The 17692-nt window shown below is 38.2% G+C and overlaps 1 protein-coding gene across 2 annotated transcripts in view; it reads right to left on the bottom strand.

Annotated features, from left to right (window-relative positions):
- Positions 1-1432: 1432 nt before the first annotated feature.
- FTO (FTO alpha-ketoglutarate dependent dioxygenase) overlaps positions 1433-17692 on the bottom strand; it is a 224458-nt gene continuing 208198 nt past the window's right edge. For both annotated transcript variants that reach the window (XM_062499892.1, XM_062499893.1), the window contains exon 9: positions 1433-1586. In XM_062499892.1, the coding sequence (XP_062355876.1) occupies positions 1433-1586 (154 nt within the window). The remainder of the gene's footprint in view (positions 1587-17692) is intronic.

Consider the following 17692-nt stretch of genomic DNA (forward strand, 5'->3'; position numbering starts at 1 on the left):
TTTTCACCATAATGATTTTCTGCTTTATGTGGCAAAGTTGGACATCAGCCCAATCAGTTCAGTTAAAATAGCAATTTACCAAATCAAAATTCTCTATCTCATTCAGAACACCCTATATCATCCCACACAGAATTGCTCTTTTTATAGCACACTACTACAAAACGTCACAAACAGCTTTTTTTCTCATAGTTTTCTGGGTTTGTGCTCGCAGATCTCATTTGATGCTGCAACACCCAGTATCACACAATCAAAATGTTCTTTCTTTTTGAGACCAAACAATCCAAATGGAAGGTCTTAGGTCCATCAGCTCTTTAGGCAGTGCACTGAGAAACCTGACATCAGAATAGGATTCACAACATGCAGAAACAAAGTAATGATTAGGAACTGAATTCTGAATTCCAGGGAGCCCAGGAGGTATAGATTCATTTCAGAAATCTCTCTCAGTAGTACTCAGTTGCCATGAGGCAAAACAGTAAGAAAGTCTTGGGATCTATGTTAGAATGCTCCTACAGAATCCTCATCTGAAAAGGAGCCACTGCACAAAGGAATATCCCCAGCATCTCCTGCCCCTTTGTGTTACTGGATGGAGAATTCACAGCTCTGTTTTGAAGATCTCCAGCAGGCTCACCCCAAGCTGGCCTCTCACTAGGATGCCCAGATCACACAGTCTGCTTTGCCACAGGTGTGATCTACACCTTGGCTTGCTCAAACCTGCCAGGCCAGAGACAGTTCCAGGCACTCATGGAAGCTGAAATCTAGATACCAAGGGAACACTGGCGGAGTTGGGCTTGCTCAGCCTCAAGAAGAGATGCTGAGAGGGGACATTACTGGTGTCTGTCAGTATCTGCAGGAGGTGTCAGAAGATGGACCAGGCTCTGCACCTGGTGCCCAGCAATGGGACAAGAGGAAGGGCACGAATGATGCCCAGCAAGTTCCACCTGGACACGAGCAAGGACTGCTTTGCTGTGCAGTGCCCGAGCACTGAACAGCCTGGCCAGAGGCTGCAGAGCCTCCCTCGTGGGGATATTCCAGAAGTGGCTGCACACAGCCCTGTGCCCTGGGTAATTCTGCTTCAGCAGGGAGGTTGGGCCAGATGATCCCACTGCGGTCCTTTCCAACCTGACCCATTCTGTGAGTCTGTAAAACACAGGCATCCCTGGGCTGTAGGGTCAATGGGAATTACAGTGGAGGAGGAGGGAACTAAGGCTGGTGTTCTGCACCTCAGGTCTTAAAACAACACAGGCTTCTGTAAGTCTGGGGGCTGATCTTTTTTATTATGAGACAGTAAGCTACTGTGTAAAGACTGATAAAATCTGCATTGACACATAAATAGCATATGATCAAGGAATCATAACACTGAAAAGATTTATGATATGACAAAATTTCTCCCCAGATGACCAGCATCAATAATTCTAGGCTGGAAGGTCACTTGTTATTCTATCCATTGAACAAGATTTTGTAGATAAGCAATTACTTCTTCTAGATCATATGGCAGAGGCATATTACATTCATCATCATCTGTCCAGAAGGGATGGCATTCTGGTTTCTGGTCTTCTGGCAAGCTCTCTGCTGCATCTGACTGGCATCTGAAAAGAAAGGTAAGCAGATAAACCACTTAAGTAAAACTGTATCAAGAAACTGAATACTCAGCAAGGATACATTCTAGCATTAATTTAAAGAGAAAGATGATAATAAAAAAGAAATACGACATCTTCTGACACCAAATGGATTGCACATTTCCAGTGAAGTTGATTTCTGTTGTAGGCTTTGTATTTTCTATAGGGATTTCTCAAAAAGCCAATCACAGAGAAAACTCAGTTAGTGTTCCTTTATATGGTGAATTATATTTTCATTATCTCAGCTGTTATTTAAAGTATGTGATTAAATCATTATCAGATTTAAATGTTTGCTGGTTTCGAATGTATTACTAGATTATTGAGAAAGATTAAACTGAATTTACTGCATTAAGGTCAGAGGGGATAGATTAAACAACATTAAAGAAGCCTGACTAGCTTTGTAGATTCTGGAGATTTACAAGTGTATCAACCTGCTTAGCACTGAAAAAGGCAATATAAAAAGAGAAAATTCTATAAAGAAAAATGGAAATGAAGGTTAATAACAACTTCCAATGATGAATGGGTGGGCAAAACTTCAATAAAATTAAATTAAGAGGTTAGTGTATGTTAGTCCCCAGAGAAAATGTTTAAATTACAATGTTTTTTATTAAATGGATTATTCATCAATACTAGTGAAGTCTAATTATAATATTCAACTGAACTGCAGCCTGCAGAGGAAAGTTTTTATAAGTCGCAACCATCACGTCTCTAAAGATTAGACTGTAATACACGCAGAATCAAGAACATTGTCACAGTTCAAGGAGGATTTTTCCCCCTCTCTTTTCCCTTCCCCACAAACAATTTGCACATTACTGATTAATTAGTTAATATTTGCAATGGGGCAAAACAAAGAAAAATGCTGAGCATTACATCAATTTTGGTATATACTGCAGGTCTATATAGCACTTTAAAGAGATAACCAAATTGTAGATATGTACTTTTATCTCTTGTATGACATTTTTTAAAATTAGTGTTCTATAAAACACATCATTTTGTAAGAACATTAAAGCTGTTTTAAACATATATGTGTCTTTCATCTCAGTAGAATCAACTCTAAGAATATTGACACATGTAACTTCCACGTCCACACCACTGACCTTCTGGAAGAGACTGCTGCCAAATGAAAGATGTCTTCTTCTCCTGGGAATTATTAATAGCAGTGCAATCCCCATGAGAAAACATACTTCAGCTTTACACCCATGTTGGTGGGTGGTTAATTGCTGCACCAGCATCCTGGGCACTCAATCCATCGTACATTACACTACAAGGACAGTATTAACACATAGCATTCCAATATATCTTCAGCTCTCCACATCAGCCCCTGATAATAGCATCTGTTAACATGCACTAAGTACTATTATGTAGCACATCACTTCATAAATAATAAGATTAGCCGACCTCAGGGCCCTGGGAAGAGTAATGTGTTTAAATGTTCTCATTATTTATTTAAAACAAGAATTAAAGGAACAGAAGCTCCTTGTGACAATCCTCTTAGCATAAATATTAAACTGTTTGCATTGATAAGCTGCACTGTACAGAATAACAGAGGATTTGTTTTGCTGGCTGCTTTATAATAGTTGTTACAGCAAATGCAGTTTAGTGTGTGAGTTCTGAGAGGTACTTAAGTGATTGTGCCATCATGTTCTGGAGACATTTTCCAAATTATATCAAGGAAAAGGAGAAAATTAATATGCAGGGGAAGCTGAAACTAATTACAGCACAACTCTATAAGGCTTTTAAAAGCTTGCTTTATTTTCTGTCTTGGCACAAAATAATACACTTGGTTTGGTGGGCAGTAGAAGACATTCAAGTTTAAGCATTTCCATCTAAAAGTGGTTAAATTAACCACGTAGAGATTATTGCAGATGACAAATCACAAAGCTCAGCCAGTAAATACTACAGGCATGTTATGTGATCTGCAAAACTGAACTAATAACAATTAATAATGATAATAATTCCCTCTCTCCCACATCTATTAACAACAGTTTTCACTGAGAGAAAAAATATACCAACCTTTAGCTTCCTCAGCATTTCAGAGCACTCTTTTTACATTTCATGTCTTTTTTTTTTTCCTTGCTCTTTCACACAACCAGCTTCTCCCTCACTTGCGGGTGTTTGTGTTGCTGTAAATGTGGCAGCAGTCACAGTGATGCTGTGCCTGGACAGCCCACGAGCCACTACCTGCTACTTTCCCTTTTCTGTATTTTTTACCAGCAGAGCCACTGCTGAGAGGTCTCCCCACAGCCAAGCACATGCCTGAACTTCCAGGCAATCATGCAATTGGGGAAGTTTTAGCCATAGCATATTCCATGTGAGGGATTAGAGGAATGGAAGTGTGTCAAGTCCTCAGACTTGCCGTGCCAGTCTGCTGACAGAGATGCACCAATGTGCTGTAAAAATATAAGAAAAGGGAAAGCAGTGACATAGCACTCCAATTTCAATGATCCCGTGGTGCTTTTGTCTTTCTGTTGTATTTCTACAGCTTTGCTCCATACTAGCAAGAACAGCAGGGAATGAAACATTTTTATAATTTGTCAATCATCTATTTTGACCAAAATTTCAGTCCCTGTGCTGGATCTGCTGACATCAAACGCAGCTTACATTTCTCATATTCAAAGCTATGGGGCTGGTTGTAGGCAGTCACTGCTGCACCTGGCAGTTTAATAAGTAATTCACCTGAATAGCTCCCACTGGAGTATAGTAAAAAATGTGCTTACTCAGAATTAGGGTGAAAAAACCAGACATTTCCAGATGAGTATATTTCTGATTTTAAAAAAATTCTACAGAAGAGATTGTTCCGACAACGGTCTTTGATTTGTAGCAATGGATGAGAGCTGAAGATCTTGCCAAAAGCATAACAACATTTTAAACTGAAGCAGAACAATCAAAGGCATCTAAATGATTGCAGAGAATTATTTAAAAGTCTTTGTATCTGACAGTTAATATGAGTTAGCAACAATAACTCCTGATAAATAAAAAAAGCAAACACTGAGCTGTGGTGGTAGTGAGAAAGTATGAAGATTTTCGATATTGTAAGTTAATGAAAATATTCTATTTCAATTAAAAACTGTTATTTGAGTTACTAGAGTCAAAACTCCAAAAGAAAACAGAACTAACCTGTGCATTTTATATGTGAAAAGTGTGCAAAGAGTGTAAATCACACAAACTCTGAAACACAGAATAGATACCTTCAATACTTTATCAGCAGCAGGAGAACAGGAAAACTGCCATGATATATCTCAGAGCAATTTAGCTGCAACACCCTGACAATAAGTGTTCAACAACATATTATACAAAGAACTGTTTGTTTATTGAATGCATAAAACTCCATGATCCCTTTTACTTTCTTACTAAAACAATCAAGACTTGTGAGAGTTTGAGTTAAAAAAGCCCAATTTTAGTTACTCTTGAAAAGCACCTTCTCACTACTTCTACCCTCTAAAGTTCTCAGATTTTTCATAACCTTTTTGTCAGTTTTTGAAAAATGGACTTTGCTCATTAATATTTACCAACGTTCAGCTAAGTGATGACAAACATTTGTATGACTGTTTGACTGTTTGCATAACAGCACATGATGCTCTCCCTGGAAGGTGGCTGATTTCTCCATGGGTGGGTGTTCATTCACTGAGACAGACACTTGCCTGGTCACGGTGCCCTGGACTGCACTGATTTTTGATGATCAGGTGTCATCTACATTAGAGGACGCTGATCACAATTCTAAAATCAACCAAGCTAGCTAAAGTGTGTGTTAATTATGAGTATGCAAGCAAGCAGTCAATAAAAGGTTAATGCAAAAGTCAGAGGATAAATTTATTTCAGTATTGCATCACTCTACTCAGTAAATGACTAACATTATGGCTTGTTTTTAATCGATATATTTTACAGTAATGTGTGAGTCATTGATTAGAAAAAAACATCTTTTTTTTCTAATAGTTAAGTTTTGCAACTATTAGGTATCAAGTATCAATATACTTAAAACACACTCTTTCTTCAGAGCAGATACCTTTGTTCAGTTGTCAGGAACAGGAATGCATAGAAGGCAAGAGGTGGCCTCGAGTTCTGCTAATGAATGTGATTAATGCAAATAAGAACTATTACCTCTAGGAACCTAAATAAGGTACTGTGAATTAGAGTCCCTGGGTTCTCTTGCACTGCTTGTCTACTCCACAGAAGCATAGTCAAACCAGATCAATAGGGGTCAGTCTGTGGCTCAGACTGCACAGGCAAATGAAGAGTGAGGAGAGGATACAAGCACTCCATTTCCAAGATGGTACTGATTTACTTGCCTGTGCATGGCAGCTCAAAGACCAATGGAGACAACGTGGAATTCACAGGGTAAGACAAGGAAAACGGGTCTGGCCGATTTCCCCGTGCATTGATATGGTCAGAAGGGGAGGATGGGACATTTGCCCTCCAGCTACAAGAGCAGGCACTCCTCCATATACGCTTACTCCAGCATTCCTGAAGTTTTATGTTTTATATGGGGAGCTGTTTTCTCCCTCCATTCATGCTGGAATAAAGGTGTTACTGTACTCAGGGTAACTTTTAAAACAATGGCCCAGGCAAAAAACCCCACATTTTGATCACTTTACTAAGACAAATGCATTCCTGAAACCCAGATTGATGTCGCTTAGAATGGCACAGCTCTGCTAACATGGGGGCGAGCTGCTCTGAGAAAGAGCAACAGCAGCAACTTCTTTAGACACCATCTCCCACTCTTAAAACTCACAATGACTTTGCACTTACGGGTCTGATCAAATATGGGTTATTAATGGTACAACACAGAGCTCTGCTGTGGAACACAAATCCTACTAGTACAGGTATCTGGGACAAAAAGATTTGCTTGTAGGTTTGGACTTTTTTCACACTCCCTCAAACAAGTGCTCCACATGGAAATTATGATGTAAACTACGTGCAGTTACTCTAATCTCAATGTTAGGATAATCCCAAGTCATTTCAAGATGACACTCTTACTTGCCACAGTATATACAAAAGGATCCAGTACATCCTCAGCTATCTGAGAATGCAAAGCATATGAGAGAATATGAGATTACATACAAGAGGACAAATAAATTAACCTTGATTTTTCTTTTTTCCGAAAGTGTATGTCACTGACAGGTATGACAAATTTATTTCTGCTGCAGAAAGCATCACAGTTAAAACCTGATACCACTTAAGTCACTATTGAAACTTTCAGTGATGTCAACAAGGCCACGACTTCAGTCCAAACCCTCTTCCAGAAGCTATTCACAATGCACATGAGCTAAGAAGCATAATAATAAAAATCATCCAAAAGAAACTATGGAAGGAATGAAAAAGCCTGGATATAGTTTCTCAAAGTGAATTTTTGCAAGGGATATTCAATTCTTTAATTCATTTACAATGATGGCTACATTATTGGCACTGTAAGTCAGCTAATACAATATGGAGTAAGAAGTGATGTTTTGTAACTTCAAATACTTTCCATGCCCTTCAGGAGGATGGACACATTGTTCCTAAAGAACAGTGGGAAAAAAATACAGCTGAAGAAATGGCAACTGTTCCACTGGGAGCAAAAGCTGCAACAGCCATTATGGCTCTGGAACCCTCCTCCTGCACAGACAGTGCTCCAGTCTGGATCACCTGCACCCAAGGGACATCAGTCCTATGCTCTCTCAGAGCTTTTTCTGGCAAACTAATCCAAGATATGAGATCTACATAGGGAGCTGGAGTTTAACTTGTTTATAGTCAAAAAATATTGAAAGCTTGACTTCTGATTTAGCTTATTTTAGAAGAAATAGGATATATAGAATCAGTATTTCAGCTGGAACATCACCAAAGATGTTTTGAAGCATGTTTGGAAAAAGGATTAACTAATGCTCCATCATGACGCAGAGTTAGGGTGGAATACTTTCGGATCTCTTTGTTTAAACTCTGTAAAACATAAGGAAGCTAATATTTTAAAATCCTTCACTTGGCATTAACTTTTTTAGTTTGTATCTTAACAACTGTTTACTGAAAAAAAACAGAATGGAGAAAATATGAATATACTGAAATTTTTATATGCCTATATCACCAACAAAATTCTAATTTTTCATGCCAAAACTGACATTTTGAAAGTTATTGAGTCCAATCTAGACCAAATATTTTCTTAGTTTTTTAAATTAACCCATCAGAAGATTGCCAACTTTGGCAGTAAGCATTTCTTTCAGTTGTTCCCTGCTTGTCCTTCGTGTGACTCTGCACAAGTAAAACCTTCCCAGGTTTACTCTACCTTTTAAGAACAAAATAAATTAAATCAATATTTGACTTTGCAAACTAGGTTTTAGAAGTACTGGTCCCAAATAGGCAGTGAAATGAAGTGGCCAGATGGAAAGAGAGCAGTGCTTCATTCTTTTGGACATCTAATCCCCAGTGCATTCCCAAGAAGTCTGTCCCATTTACAATAAGTCATTACTGATGTTCTTTCATGTGCTGTAACTACAGTGTGCCCAGCCATAAATAATGGCTGAGACCAGGACTGCATTTATAGAAGGGACAAAATGGATTTGTTTTCAGATAAGAGACTTGAAAAGAGAATGCCAGTTTTAGGAAAGGGATAGAGGCAATATCAGTTAAATATTAATCTAAGAAAAGAAAGTATCAGCTGCACAAAGATGCAAGAACAAATACATTTGCTGGCACATCAGATGATCTCTGTCTGCTCCTTTCAAAAGTTGATAATGGCTCATGTCACTGGTGCTTTTGGCCCTTACCACAAAACCAAAGTTTACAGTCACTGATTCAAGAGTTTTATGCCTTTAAAATAAACCCTTCCATTGGAAATGAGGACACTGGCTACAATATCCTGAGGCATCAGTGGTGACAAAGTAGGATGGCCTGAAAACAGCCAGCCTTGTGTGTACTTTGACAAAGTGAATCTATAGCAGAATCCATCTTTAACACTGGCCTGCAGAGTGCATTTTGCTGTTCCACAGAAAGGCAGGGTCAATGAACCTGACACTAACCAGGATGAAACGATAGTTGCATCAGAGTTTCTGGTGATCTTGAAAATGTCAGAGTTTCTATTATTACTCAAATAGTAAACCAGGTAAATATGAAAAAAACAAAACCCTTCCACCTATTAAAATAACAGCAACCAAAGCACTGATGGAGTCCAACTGAAAGACTTTTCAAGTGCTGCACCATGGTGCTTCACATGCATTTGCAGAAATATATAAAACTCAAACCCATTAAAAAACCCATACTGCTTAGTCTTAATGGTTAAGAACTTAAAATACTTTCCCCCCACAATATTAATTAAAATATGTCAAAATGTACTTCAGTCTTTCTAAACTATTTAGCTCACAAACTAAGGAAAAGGATAAAGATTTGTTTCAGCTCCAGTGGGGATTGTAAAGCCCTGAAACCTCAGAAACATTCCAGCTCTGGGTGGAAAGAATGAAAGAAAAGAGGAAACAAGAATTTCCTTTCTCCAAGACAGTAATATCTACTGTGGGGTAATTAATAAACAGAAATCTACCTGACTTTTATCAGCGACCCTCCTCACCATGTCCACTAGCTCTCCCCTATAAAGGGCTTTACTTAGGAGATGGCCCTGCAGCACTGAGAATAGTCCTGGCATCAGATGCATGATGTGAATTTGACTTCCCCAGACACAGCTTTCCCCCTTCTTTGTGTCCAACAGACCTAGAAACTGTCCATGAGGAAATCAGTGCACCTCCTATTCCCACAGGAGAACGTCTGTGTGGGGCAGCCTCACTTCCATGTTTGTTTGATTTTTTAATTAAGAAACATCACTACTTGCTATAAAGTGCAGGGGGTAGGCAAATCCCCCAGAGAAACACTGAATAAATAAAATGGAATTTGCTGAAAGATGAAGTTTAATCCAATTTAACTTATAGGTCTAAAAATTTTTCCCTTTCAGTCTTGTTTCTCAGATGCTTTGTTTCCTGTTTCTGGAATAATATGTATATAAGGAATGTATCCTGACTGTATGAGAAGCACGTTTTGACATATTTATATGCATACCCCTTCACACCAATACTTGCAAAAAATCCCTTTAGTCCAAAAGAGACAGCATTTAGGAGAAAATTTTCAGCACCACAGACATAGATTTAGTTACATACTTTTCAGGATCAGCAATGGGAAAGGAGTTATTCCCACCGTGTTAAGAATATTTGGCTTTGACTTCAGACAACGTACAAATATATCAGCCTCAATATAATTTATATTCTCTCAGAAGGAACCTAAAATTCTCTAAGCCTTTGCTGAGACGTCTGATGTTCCAGCCCCCTCTGTTGCACTGTACGATCGGCTGTTTTATTTCACTTGCAATCCTTGCTTCCCTATGATTTTTTCAGACAAAGAAACAAAATGTCTGCTATATGCTGAGTATAAACACAGCTGACTTGTTTTCCCCAAAGTATCGATTTTATGCACTTTTAAAATAACTATTTTCATTCTGTTTGCATAATCAGCTGGGGCATTGTTCCTCTACATTTGCAGAAACACAGATGGAATTGCTGATTTGGAGCCTTTGGAGAGATTTTATAGTATTCTCCAGAATCTAAGCTTCTATTAAAATAAGGTATCAAGCACTTCTGGTTGTGAAGATAGCCTGGACAATGTAATTTGATACATGGTTATCTTGTTGAGTCCACAACCAGACAGACAGACGCAATAGCACCAAGGGAGCTGTGAACTTCCCCCACTTATTTTATTGGGTGTTTACTTGGGGCCAGATGCTCCCCTCTGTTGTGCAGAACAGCGTTAAATGACTGGAAAAAAAAGAGAGGAAAAGGAAATGGAAATAAAAACCAACAAAGAGGAGAAAAGGAAATTCCCCACAGCCCACTTCCCAGGGGGGTACAGATGCCCTCCCTTGCCAGTATTAGACTGCTGGAAGAGCTGGGGCTGAGCCACGCATGAGACACACTTTTTTGAAAGACATTGTACTTTCCAAAAGAAGGTCATCTGAAAAGTTAATGATGATTCCAGCATCATTTACTCTTTTTCTTCATCTTTTGTACTCTTTTTATGTAAAAGTCATATAGGTAAGCAAAAATGTAAACATAGGATAATTTTAAATGACACGACAGGAGGATGGCCCTCCCATTTAACATCACCTCATTTAAAATAAGCAATCCCATTTTCCAAAGAACTTCAGGATGTGGAGGCTCTGCCCTTCTACAAGAAAGCTAAAACATTTTCCTTCTTGAGTGTATATTTTTCCATAAGGCTTAAAAACCAAAAGGTTTTCACGTTAATAAAAATCAACTGCTGTATGACAAATCCCTGTTATATAAGGAACGTAAAATCAAGGGAAATGAGACTGAATGCAGCTAACAGCAACCACATTACTTGATCCTTAAATCAGTCTGGAGAGAAAGGGTCTATATCTTCTCAGCATCAAAGCAATGTAATCCTTCCTGCAGCATTCCTGCTGGCTGCAAATACAACCCACCCCCAAAAACCCCAACTTCCATCAGGACCAAAGCAAGGGTGACCCAGAAAGGGCACTTGGGACCTGAGTGGAACTGCAGACCTTGGATGTTTGTAGTGACCACAGTGCAAGGACTCCATGTATGATTTTACATGGAACAGTCCTTTGTGCACGTACGGCTCGTAAGGGAGAGTGACACCAAATGGAGATCCTGCCCCAGAAACCACCTGGATCCTTCTCAGATTCTTCCTAAGAAGCACCTCTTGCCTGCTTTGCTCTATTTCAGTGAATTTGCACGTTTTAATAGCCAAAAGGAAGCCATGACAGATGGGTAGCAAGCACCATGTGCGAGAGCCAAACAACCCCAAGACGGAAATTAAAATCTTGTTTATCACTATAACTCCAGGCATATGTACATGTATGCACATACAGACATCTCTCATTTTATACATATATACATATATATACTCACACACATATAAGAGGAACTTATATCATATCTTATATCAAGAGCTATGGCCTTGAACTCCAAAGAGGCTTAGGAAACAAAGAAATGAACAAAACTAAAGGTTTATTGTGCTGCAGAACATCACTGTCTTCCCTGTGCTGTACACCTTGGCTGTAGCCTGCAACCATAATGTTTATAACATATATTGGAACTCCTACTGTAAGAGCAATGCAATCCTGTGGGCTAAAACAGAGTTTCTTTAAGGTCAAAATGAGGTGAAACAGACTCAGGAGGGAACAAATAGGGAAATAAGAAAACAGATACAAGAAAGGCAGAGAGGCCCAAGAAGAGGAAGTAGGAGTTTAGGAATAAACAAAGGTCTCATGTAACTAATCACATTTCAACCACTACAGAACTTCTCCATGGCTGCTGCTTTATTCAGTGATATTTTATGGATAAATCACTATGAAATATACCACCAAAAAAAATTTCAATGCTGGCAGAGAAATAGACTTGAGATCCCAGGAAATGCTACAGCACATCTAGTACATCCAGCCACAAATAAAAATAATATGGCAACAATATGCTCAACAAGCTGCTTCTCTACAAGTGGAGCAAATCTTTCTGACTACCAAGCAAGACCTCAGAATTTTTTCTATTACCCTTTGCATTTCAAATAACTGCAAACATTATATAGAGATTTGAAATATCCTTTTCTACTTTCACTTAAAAATAATTGCCATTTCCCAAATACAATGTGAAGAAATGTATTTCTTTTCTTACTTTCAAGTTCAGCATCACTATACTTCAAAATTTTTGAATTAAGGTAATTCTGAAATATTTTTTAAAACCAACTAAAATTCTAGTACAGACTGGATGGTGATTTAAAGTTACTAGACTGGAATATGCTTTAGTTTATGGAATATGATTGCATTCAATCAATTTAAACACAAAATAAGGTACACGCATCTGATCCTGGCCTACATTCACAGCCATTATTTTCAGAAGTTCTCACAAAAAGTGCAAGATTCTGATCTATAATCTCCTATCAGTGGTCTTGAATATTTCAGCACCATGAACACTTATTCACCCTAGTGAGCACCAAAATGCTACTAGCAAGCAAAACCTAAAATGTCTACTGCAACAAATGCATACAGCTCTTCATCTCACTTCTGTGGTTGAAAGATCTTTCTGACTGCAATATCAATGACTTTAAACCACAGACTAAGACTTTAGACCTTTTTGGTGGTGCCAACTCACTTGTTTTATATGCTATGATATGTAGCCCTGGCTTTGAGGACTCTCACTATTGATGCTTTTGATGCTTTGTTCTCTTTTTACTTTAGGATGGAAAATAACAAATAATGCTGAGTTCTCTTCTTACTCTTGAATTCTTCTGATGTCTATCTTCAGAACTCTTCTAACATCCAATTTATGTCATTCTTTTTCTTTCTTATGCTGTGAATTTGAAATGAAAGAAAGTAACATAATATCATAAGATCTATGGGCGACTGAAATGGCCTTCAGAGTAAACTTCAGAGTTATTCATAAAACTATCTTGCCTCCCTAGAAAATAAAAAAATGCTTCTCAATAGATAATGCAACTACTACTGAAATTCTTCTTGAAGTTATTGCCACAGAGAATATTCCAATTAAAATAACGTATATGGTGCTAATTCCTTACAAGTAGTTCAGACGGGTTATTTTATTAGTATTTGCAAGGCACAATTCAAATTAATTTATGTGCTTTCTCTTGACTGATTCTTTACCATGAAATGGCAACAAAACCCAATGTTTGCTAACAAGAGAGGCTAACATCTGCTGTGCTGACTGACCTGCAAGGCTACTCTCGTTATTTTAACATGTAATTCCTCCTAAAACACCACATCAGAATTCCAAAGACCTGTTATATTAGCTAATTAAGGACCTGGTTCAATCTTCTCTCAGTTCTGAGCAAAATGCATAGTCACACATTTAAATCTCATTTAGCTCAGTGGAACTTTTAAATATATTTTGGGTTCAGCACAGGTTGAAAAGCTCCACTGTGTAGAGGCTAGGAGGTGATCCCTGCATTGCTGCTCAAAGCACAGCCATACACACATACAGAATTATCTGTAACTTCTCTTAAGGACCCGAGGCAGCTGTCCTATCCCCACCCCAATCCCTCTCTCTTCATTTATTCTCCAGTCCCTGTGCTGCACTGAACATTCTAGCTCATGGGCAAAAATCTGCTCTATGTTACCTGGAGTAATGCAGGATGTCAGTAACCTACCAGAGGAACTTCTCAGGGGTTTCTGTCAAGTAACCTACATTACACTGTCAGGCTCAAATTCTGTGGATAATGGTGTAATTTTTTGATGTCAAGGAAACAGAAATCTTTTGTTGTTGGGTGCCATTTACTGTCCATCCCTCCATATTTTGTGCAAATCCATGGAAAATCAAGATATACATCATGGAAAGTATCCATTTCACTACTCTCACAAGAGACCTATTGTTTTGTCTTCCTTTGTTCTGTGTCTGCTAAAGAACAGTTATTTAAACTTTATGAAAAGTGGATGATTTTGGCCTTCTATATGTTTTATTTTGTCTAGGAATGTTGTATTTCAGACTCCATTTTTCCTAGTTTATAGGTTGCCAGCTGAGATTCCTTACAATCAACTGCTGATGAAATGTTTTCTCTTCCTGTTACAAGAAACACTACTTCCCTGAGTATGCAGCTGACCTAATACGTCTCCTACGTTGTTTGCTTTTTCAAATAATATTGTGATCATATCAATCTACAATGCAATGTGCTCACCTTTTTCTCTGCTGAAATGCTATTACTCCAGCCTGTCATAATGCCAAGAAATGAACGTAAACTTTAAAGGTTTTGGCAGTAGCTACATAATCCTCCTCTCAGTCCAAACAGCAGGTGTCCATTTTTCTTTTTTCCATTCTGAAGTGCTCCTGAGGAGTTACTAATCTGTAGTTTGTAATTTTTGGATATGTGCAGCTTATTTCACCCCCTATCCTCTCTCACTGAATTGCCAGTAGGAGTATCTAAGGAAGTTAATGACATTCCTCAGGAAGACAAGAAGCCCATTTCCTTAGACTTTCTCCAAAGAAGATTGCTCTTTGCACTTTCACTTGAGCTCCTCCAGCATTTCACCATGACTGAGCACGGAGGACACTACTGCCTGCCCAAACACTGACAGGCCTGTCTTAGCTATTTCTGACAACAGCTATCAGCTTTATTTCCCTTTTCCAACACATAAGGACTTCATCAGGTCCACTCCACCTGATGTTGGCTTGCCTGCACAGCCAGGGTGAAACACTGGTGAAATCACACTGTAACCACCTGTTCTTTTCAGGCCCCTGAGCAATGCTCCATGAACTTCCTCCTTTTTTTTCTGTATTCCTCCTGACAGGATATTAGAAAAATACTGTTCATTTTACATCTGTCTCATAATTTAAACTAGAAGCCAATCTTCTTGATATATTTGTGACCTTTCTAACTAGAAGGCTTTAAATACCTTCAAGAAAACTCCTGTGCATTATGACAACTTTGGGCTTTAAACAGCAGTAAAGTGTGTTCTTCTCCGCATCACTGAATTTTAGGAATTAAATAAATCCCACTTGGCAGAATTCAGCTAAGGTTGTGACATCAAGCTTTTAGCAGTGTTCAAACCTGTTTTTTCTCAACTTGTTCCAGAATACATACACACAAATAACATCCACCTTTGCATACAGCCTCTTAGAGATGTTGATGTTTGGCACGATGCTGGGCAATTAACTGGAGCAGACTGAAGAACTCTGCAGCCCAGTAATGTTGATTTGGATTCTGGAAATTCTAGACTGTTAGAGCACTATTATCATGACAAGGGAGATGGAGTGCTCCTGGGACCTACAGGCTCTGCAGCAGATCATCAGGCAATAGAAAATCTGGTACAGGACTCATTTGACAGGTAACATGAATACAAAAAGCATGACAATCAATGCATTTTTTTTCTGGAAAACAAATACTGATGGACAAACAAAATGAGAATAACATGGAATAGCCTTGTTTCCAGCCTTTCAGAAGTAGGTTGAAGATAACAGAGAAAAGAGACTGTGGAGACAGGTGAAGAACACATAATGATTTATTCAATTTTCTTCACCTATCAGATTTAAAACTGATAGACTGAAGGAAACTATTTTGTATGGAAGAGTTCTCCTGTCTAGCAGGAGGGGCTAAAATTTGAAAAAGAACCCAAAGAAATTTGAATATGCCTGTTTTCTACAGTGAAGTCAGTCACACACTGGGAAAAACTGTTAAAGGAACAGAACACTGGTAATTTCTGACATCTTCAAATCAAGAAAAGATTTTTGGAAACAACGCAGTTACACAGGCAGCACAGGCATAAAGGAACAAAATTTAGTAGTTTGTGATAGAAGTCAAAACATAAAAATCCTAAATACAATGATGCTCTAACTTTTATATATCCATTCTTTAATGAGCTTACTTTGAATAATTTTAAAAGCCCCTTGTAATAGTTCTTGCTGTAAAATTATACATTCTAAGTGGAAAAAATACTCCAGGACAATGAAAGAAGACAGAAGAGTTCTCTTTTCAAAGCCCCAAAAGAATCAGTTTAGCCTTTGAATCCAACACCACCATGGACAGAAAAACTCTTATGCAGGGGAAAAAAAAAACCTTTTAGGAAGCACCATATTCATCATTCTCCTGCAGTTGTTACAGACATGTATAAGTCTAATGTTTAATATACATAGATTTAACTGAAAAGAGAATTGCATAAAAGGTATGTACACACATATAATTTTAATTAATATTATATTTTGTGAATTATTTGAAAAAATAAATATATGAATATATAATTAAACAGCATGCTTACATCTTCATTTACTTATTTTCTCTAAAGACATCATAGCATCTCCAAAACTACAAGGTCACATTGAATAAAAGGACAAAATCTTGCTTGTTCAGAATATCATTATGGAAGAAGCAGGAAAAGCAGCTGTATTACAAGTCGCCTTTCTAGCTCTGACAAACAAACTATTAATGGAGAAAGCCAGTCCTTTACAGTACCTGACAGGACCAAGGTCACCTGGGAAGCCATAAAGCCTCACTGGCTACCCACAAGACCAACCTGACTAGTCCAGTAACCTTCTGCCCTTGCCAAGGGACTGATGGACAAGCCAGTTCTTCAGGAGGCTGCTGACTTGGTGCTCACACCCTTCAGATGCAGTTACACAAATGAAGAGCCTGAGATTCACCAGGAGCACTAAGCCACACTCACTCCTGTCTGCTGGAATTACCATGAGCATTATAATTACGTGGATCATCACAAATTCTCTAAACATGAAGACAACCTAAGCTTGGAGTCCATGTCAAGACTTCTGTCAGCTAAAGAGGAGCATAACTTTGGCACAGTAAGCAGGAAGGAAGTGCTCTTGGAAACAACCTGCAAACACATGCCAGACTCTTTAAAGTACTGTTTCTACAATACAGACTAAACCCATGCTTTTAATATGTTCCTAAATGACAAAATCTGTGTGTTTTCCTTGTACTGAACCCTCCCTCATATTCCCATGAGAGCAAGCTGCTTGACTTATTAAAACATAATTAGCTCACTACAGAAAACAAATTACATATATAATATGAAATGTATAAGAACCCAGCGCAGTTTCCTTCTATATCTTTATTATGATTGAGTAATCAACTTCATTAGAATGCTGGTGACCATTTCACCGCATCAACAACTGGTTATTGTAAAATTGCAGACTGCCAGAACCTCATAAAATAAGGTGATATGGAAAAGAGGGGGGAATCTCTAGGTTGCAACCACTTCTTCACCACCAGTATTTGGTTTCAGATTCTTTTTATTACATCCATGTGTTAGTGAATAACGAGGTTCTTTCTGTATTTGCCATAAGCCCTTTGAAGATATTTTGTTTGTCACGAATCTATGAAAAACCCTTTGAAATTCTTCCTATGTTGGTCATGGTAAAAATATGGTATTTTCACCATAATTTTCCCAGTAGAACTCTATAAATTTAGGCACAAACAATGAATAAATGGGTATGGTTTGTTTTATGAGTTTTGGGGTTTATTTGTGAGAAAGAAGCAAATACTGAATAATGGTGAGAGAGCACACACCTCCTTTTATGGACTTTCTGTGTAACTTCTGAATCTGTCCCAAAATTTTAATATGATCTGGGGCATCT

Source organism: Cinclus cinclus, chromosome 11 (assembly GCF_963662255.1).
Source record: "Cinclus cinclus chromosome 11, bCinCin1.1, whole genome shotgun sequence".
Lineage (NCBI taxonomy): Eukaryota > Metazoa > Chordata > Aves > Passeriformes > Cinclidae > Cinclus > Cinclus cinclus.